Here is a 7382-nt window from a genome sequence, read left to right as displayed (position 1 = left end):
CCAGCGCGCGCGCGCAGCGTCGGAGGCGGTTGGTATCCGAGAGTTGACGAAGCTCGATTCGAGGTGACTTGGGGGGAAGCACGCGACGAAAGGATGATTCCGAGAGCTCTTCTGACATCAGAAGGGCCCTAGTGACCGCTGCGGGCGGCTTTTCGAAGCCGTTCGCGCCAGGGCCCCAGGAGCCCCCAGCGGCCTTGCCGGGCGGGCCAGTGCGTCGGAGTGCGAGGCTGGGGAGGGACGGGGTGGAGCGCGAGCCTGGCGGGCCGGTGCCCTGCCCCGGGGAGCGCGGCCAGCTCCGCAGCCCTGCTTTTAACGCAGCCCCGGACCGGGCGATTGGTCCCGGTGGCCCAGGCACCGTGGTCTTTAAAGGCCTGGGGCGTAATCAGAAAATCCTTGTGTAGGGTTTACATTAATTGGATTGTTTATTAATCGTTTACCCCTCCTTGCTGCTGGCTGCGAAGTTCATTATCTTAGAAATCAACACAAGATCTGCAGTGTTGACTGCAGTGTTGATTAGCCCTGATTTTCACGGGTTTGGAAAAAACTAGCCCTACCACCAGCGAGAGGTCCAGCCCATTCGGAAGGAAGCCTTCCTTTGATGGCACTAGAGTAATATTATTATTATTATCATTATTATTATTTGCTTGCAAGAGAACTTAAAACGAATTTCAGACAGCTCCATATCATCTTAATTATTGTCAAGGCAGTTTGTGCCCATCTGTCAAGACCAAGAGAGTGTTAATAAAAACTTGTTGTCAAAGTAATACATGAACAAGATTTAAAAATCAAATGGTGAAGAAAGATTTATATGAAAAGGAATTTTCCTACCTTATCCTTTCCCATTTCCAGCCTTTGTCCTCTGAGGCAACTACATTTAACCAAGAGTAATAATAATAATAATCTCCTAATGCCCATCTCTCCTTGATACAACAATTTGATTTTTTTAAATTTCCTCCTGTTGCTTCACCTTCTTTATTACAGTGTCTTAACACTTCATTATAAGTATTTTTCTAAAAGTCATGGTTATTGTGTAACATATAAATGTTATGAAACTAGCTTGGACATTTTTGTCATGAATAATTTTTAGCTAATGTTTCTTAGCTGAATTTAATTCAGGCATCTGTTTTTGGTGATGTGGTTAGCATTTCAAGTGCTCTCTTTTATGGGTCAATTTCAAGTGTAATTATGATTTCACTTTAGGGCATGTGGGATTTAAAAAGGAGCATTGAAAATTATGAAATTATGAATGTGTCCTTTGGATGTTAAATCCATTGCACCAAGCATGAGCTGTGTGATCTGCCTAGAGATCAGAGGTATAATTTTATTTTGTTTCACAATTTGATTTAATAAAAGAGATTTCATTTACCTCAAAAGATACTTCTTCATAATGCTTGAGAGAAACGGATAATGCTGTGTAACTCTGAAGCTTTGATTGCATATGTGTGTGTTTTTTTTTCTTACTCTCATAGGCAATTGTTTCCAGTCAGAGAAGGAAACCAGAGCCTGGCATTCTCATCAGCTTTTCACCTGCCATGATTAAGTGCTTGTCAGTTGAAGTACAAGCCAAACTGCGCTCTGGTTTGGCCATAAACTCCTTAGGCCAGTGTGTTGAGGAACTTGCCCTCAACAGTATTGATGCGGAAGCAAAATGTGTGGCTGTCAGGGTGAATATGGAAACCTTCCAAGTTCAAGTGATAGACAATGGATTTGGGATGGGGAGTGATGATGTGGACAAGGTGGGAAATCGTTATTTCACTAGTAAATGCAACTCAGTACAAGACTTGGAGAATCCCAGGTTTTATGGTTTCCGAGGGGAGGCCTTGGCAAGTATAGCTGACATGGCCAGTGCTGTGGAAATTTCATCCAAGAAAAACAGGACAATGAAAACTTTTGTGAAACTGTTTCAGAATGGAAAAGCCCTGAAAGCTTGTGAAGCTGATTTGACCAGACCAAGTGCCGGGACAACAGTAACAGTATATAACCTATTTTATCAGTTACCTGTAAGGAGGAAATCCATGGATCCCAGACTGGAGTTCGAGAAGGTTAGGCAGAGGATAGAAGCACTCTCACTCATGCACCCTTCCATTTCTTTCTCTTTGAGAAATGATGTTTCTGGTTCCATGGTTCTTCAGCTCCCTAAAGCCAAAGACGTGCGTTCTCGATTTTGTCAGATTTATGGACTGGGGAAGTCCCAAAAGTTAAGAGCAATAAATTTTAAATATAAGGAGTTTGAGCTTAGTGGCTATATCAGCTCTGAAGCACATTACAATAAAAACATACAGTTTTTGTTTGTGAACAAAAGACTAGTTCTAAAGACAAAGTTACATAAACTCATTGACTTTCTATTAAGGAGAGAAAGTAGCATCTGCAAGCCCAAGAATGGCCCTGCCAGTAGGCAGATGAATTCGAGTCCTCGGCATCGTTCTGCTCCAGAACTCCATGGGATATATATAATCAATGTGCAGTGTCAATTCTGTGAGTACGATGTATGCATGGACCCCGCAAAAACTTTAATTGAGTTTCAGAACTGGGATACTCTTTTGATTTGCATTCAGGAAGGAGTGAAAATGTTTTTGAAGAGAGAAAAATTATTTGTGGAATTATCGGGTGAGGACATTAAGGAATTTAGTGAACATAATGAGTTTAGTTTATTTGGTGCTACTGTTCAGAAACATGTGTCCTCTGATGACAAGCATGAGCAGGGCATTTTCCAGGAAGCATGTAATAATATTTTGGATTCCTATGAGGTGTTCAATTTGCAATCAAAAGCTGTGAAAAGAAAAGCTACTATGGAAAACATAAACACACAGAATTCAAGGGATTCAGAAGCTCTCAGGAAAAATACAAGTGATTCATTTTTGAACATTTGTGAATCAGATGGCCTAGGCCATAGTAAAAGGACAGAGTCATCTGTACAAAACAAAGATAGCTTTTGCTCAGAATCAAGGATGTTAGAACAACAGACAATGGAAACAACAGAATCAGGAGAAAATAAGAAACATAAAAAATGTTGCTTGGAGCATCACTCTTTAGAAAAGCCATGTGGGACCAGTTCAGAAATGTTTTTAAGCCCTTTTCAGGCACTTCATCACTTTGAGGAGAGTGGGATGAATCGAGAGGTACAGAAAGTACCTACGGCTGCCCACATCTTTGAAAATAATAGGATTCAGAATCAAATAGAGCAATTTAAAGATGCCACTGAAATGGGATGTCATCCTTTGCCTTTTGAGACAACATTATTCAGAGTACATAGTGCTCAGAAAGAGAAAAGAAAAAAAGAACCTAGTAGTTGTGGAGGAATAAATGTTTTTAGTTATGGACAAGTTAAATTATGTTCCACTGGCTTTATAACTCACGTGGTACAAAATGAGCGAACTGAATCAACTGAAACAGAACATTCATTTAAAAATTATGTTCGACCTGGTCCCATAAGTGCCCAAGAAACATTTGGAAATAAAACACATCATTCAGTTGAAACCCCAGACTTCAAAGATTTAGTCAACACTTTAAATAAAGATTCTGCTGAACTGCCCAACAACAAATTTTGCAGAACAAATTTAAGTTACGGACTAAGGAACAAAACTATAACAACTTCTAAAAATTTTCCTGTTTTTCAGGAAGGTAGTAAAAATTCATATGCAGCTTGCTCATTACCTGATACATCCTCTGCTTTCCCTTGGTGTAGACATATTTCAAATGGTAGTAAGAAAACAGATAAAGTGATTGTTTCCTCCAAACCCATAGTGCATAAGAAGCTAAGCTTGAGTTCACGACTCGGATCTTTAGAAAAGTTTAAGAGGCAATATGGGAAGATTAAAAATCCCCAAGATACAGAGGGGAATAATATTGAAGTAGAGGAAAATAATATTGAAGTCACTACCAATCTCAGTCCTCAAATTGAACCTGACATTCCACTGAATGATAAGAGCCACTTGGACAACTCTGATATTTATAAAATCACTACTGTGAAGCATGATGATCCAAATAGTAGTTGTCAACCAGTAGGTCATGTGCTTTACTCAGAGGAGCTTCCATTTTCCAAGGATGAAGATTGTTTGGAACAACAGATGCCATATTTGAGAGAAAGTCCTGTAACTATACAGGAGTTATCTCACTTTAATAGAAAACCTTTGGATCTTGTGGAGTCACCTGAATCACTAGCCTCTAAATTATCTAGACTGAAGAGTTCTGAAAAAGAGACTCAAACAGTAGAGGTGATGAATTATTTTAATGACCTTCCAAATTCAGATTCCAATAGGAAAAGACTGTGCATTGCGTTAACCCAAGATTTTTGTAACTTACATGAAGATGAGCATAAAAAAACAGAGAGCAGTATCATCCCAATGTCAGATTCTGTCACACAGGATAATTCCTTTAATAAAGACAGTGAGACATATTCTAACAACAATACAACAGAGAACTCTGTGATTCCAGAAACTCCTTTGGTATTACCCTATACTAATTCTGAAGTTATTAGTGAAGATTCACATGTTCTTCTCAGAGCTTCAGAACAACAGACAGGAAGTCCTGACTCTCCCAGTAGAATGTTTATGGGTCAAATAGAAGATTCCACAGGCACCCAAAATGGAATTTGTCTTCCAACCAAGGAATCTAAAGCAACATCTTGTCTGGAAAATGAAGAGTCAAGTATGTGTTCTTTGGATTGGCAGCAGCATTTTGATGTAGCCCTAGGAAAAATGGTTTACGTCAACAAGAGGACTGGACTCAGCACGTTTGTGGCTCCTACTGAGGATGTTCTGACTCCTTGTACTAAAGACCTGACGACTGTGGCTGTGGATGTTGTGCTTGAGAATGGTAAGTGTATATGTTCACTGGCATTAAATGCTTTTGAAGATGGGGTATGGTCAAGGAGGAAGATGCTCATCATTCAAAGAGGTGATCTGAACAGACGGAACACCTTGAAAACCATTTATAAAACATATGTTTTATGGTATATGCGAATTCTCTAGCTCCAACACATTTCAATATAGAAATATGATGAAAAACTGATATATTCAAGTATGTATGTGTCTACGAGGGTACATTTATGCAAGAAGAGGGTGAGACAATCAAATTTTGATGGAAATAATACTACTACTAGCTGAGAAAAGCCATCTTTTTTATGCTCATCTTCTACCCTACTTTGCCCTTCCTCCCAAATACATAGCTCTCCTAGAAATGTGTCTTTTTTAAAAATTTTTTTTGAGACAGAGTCTCACTTTGTCGCCCTCAGTACAGTGCTGTGGCATCATAGTTCACAGCAACCTCAAACTCTTGGGCTCAAGCAATTCTCTTGCCTCAGCCTCCCAAGTAGCTGGGACCACAGTTGCCCGCCACAATGCTCAGCAATTTTTAGAGACGAGGTCTTGCTCTGGCTCAGGCTGCTCTTGAACCTGTGAGCTCAGGCAATCCACACATCACCCTCCCAAGTGCTAGGATTACAGGTGTGAGCTACCATGCCTGGCCCAATGTGTCTTTCTGTGGGGGACAGGGCCTTGCTCTGTCACCGAGGCAGGAGTGTAGAGGGGTGATGATAGTGCTCACTGTAGTCTCCAACTCCTGGGTTCAAGCAATCCTTCTGCCTTAGCCACCTAAGGAGCTGGGACTAAATGTGCCACCAGGCCCAGCTAATATTCCTTATTTTTTATAGAGAATGGTTCCCAGACTGATCTTGAACAACTCCTGGGCTTAAGTGATCCACCCACTTCAGCCTCCAAAAGTACTGGGATTACTGGCATGAACCACCCCCAACCCCCAGAAATTTGTCTTCAAAGGCACCTGCAGTGCCAGTGTGGTATTGGAAGTTTTTCTCTCTGTGGCTCCCAGGTTAAGGGCCAGCATGATTCTGAAATCAACCTAGGTTTTCTAGTAAACTCTGTGGCTCAGTTCTGCACTATATTTATGAACTTTTTTTTTTTTTAGAAAGTAAGACTTGACCATAAATTTTACAAAATATAAGTTACGTATACTCTTTCATAACTATACTTTTCAAATGTACTTTATTTTAAAGCATATGGCAATCCGCTTGATCTGTTTATGGTATAAGTAGCTGTTATTCAGGAAGACAATAATAATATGGCTTTTAGATCATACCACAGGCTACATTAGAGCCTGAACTAAGACTGAGTTCTCAGGTCTCAATCAACATTAAAAGTGACATTGTTTTGGCAGTGTGTTGAGAACCAGATGTGGGTAGATGGTAAAGCTGATTTCTGTTTGGCTATACATCCTGGCTTTGCACTATGAGGATAAACATTAAATCTGCGTCCACATTCAAAGTCTTGAATGCTGCAAGAAGATATTAAGTGTATGAATGTAACTATAAGTCAACTTGTAATTTCTCCTTGTGATGAGTTATCTCCAGCAGAAAGCTCTGTTTTCCTTCTTTCTTTCTTTCTTTTTTTTAAAATTTCAGGTTAACATGAGGGTACAAACAACCAGGTCTGATTTCTTTAAGGTTAGATAAGACCTTTACCTGTCAAAATTTGTCCATTTTTTTCCTTGTGAGAAAAATAATCTCTATAGTAACTTTCAATGTATTAAATAGGAAAAGAAAACTTTCAGTATTGTTCCTGAGACTATCAAGTTGCTCTTAAAGCAACCTTTTTTTGTTTGGTTTTCTTTTTTGGGTTTTATCTTAAAGCAACTTTACGTGCTTTTAATCTATGTAGTTTTATGTCCTGACTTATACTGATTGCTTATTAGAGTGTAAATCTAAGGCACTGGCACCTCATCTTCCTAAAATGTGACTGCTTTTGATCTGGTACCAAAAAATAACTGGATTACATTATACTGTGAGATGGTTGTTGCAAAAACAAAGGGGGAAATCTTAGCTGCCTTATTCACCATAAACTTCTGCCCTGTTAAATAAATCTCAATGTTTAAGACACTTTAACCTACTTAACTTTCAAGATTAGCCTATCTTATAGTGCACTTGAGGGTCACGTTAACTCATAGTTTCCTAATGAAAAATATATATATTTTTTAAGTTGGTCCAACTTTATTGGAACCTGTTACAGAAGACACAATTCAAATAAGAATTATTGTTTGTGGTTTTGAGGCCTGTAGAAATTGGAGGTATATTTTACTACAAAAGAATATAAAATAAATTCGTTCAAACTACAGTGTAAAAAGAAGTTTTAAAAATGAACAATATGTCATTAAATGTTTGCAAGTACTTTCTTTCTAATCACTTTAAAAAATTCCAATAACCAGTTTGAATTCAGTGAGAAAACCTACAAACACAAAACGTGTTCGCACTGAGGTACTTCAACTTTCGTAAACTACTGGAAGTTAGAAAAAACTTTGTTGCTAAATGAAAAAAAAATCACATTTTTTTCCACATCAGGGAAAATTATACTAGACTTAACACCTTTTTTTTG

General features: G+C 39.0%; 1 protein-coding gene across 1 annotated transcript in view; it reads left to right on the top strand.

The window, feature by feature from the left end:
* The window catches only part of MLH3 (mutL homolog 3), a 41417-nt gene continuing 34035 nt past the window's right edge, over positions 1–7382 (top strand). The window contains exons 1-2 of the mRNA XM_023511489.1: positions 1–63; positions 1470–4815. Coding sequence (XP_023367257.1) covers positions 1533–4815 — 3283 coding nt within the window. The 5' untranslated portion in view covers positions 1–63; positions 1470–1532. The remainder of the gene's footprint in view (positions 64–1469; positions 4816–7382) is intronic.

The sequence above is a fragment of the Otolemur garnettii genome, unplaced genomic scaffold (assembly GCF_000181295.1).
Source record: "Otolemur garnettii isolate 467f Iridium unplaced genomic scaffold, OtoGar3 scaffold00020, whole genome shotgun sequence".
Lineage (NCBI taxonomy): Eukaryota > Metazoa > Chordata > Mammalia > Primates > Galagidae > Otolemur > Otolemur garnettii.
The sequence above is the reverse complement of the archived record's forward strand: the minus strand, read 5'-3'. Positions and strand labels throughout refer to the sequence as shown.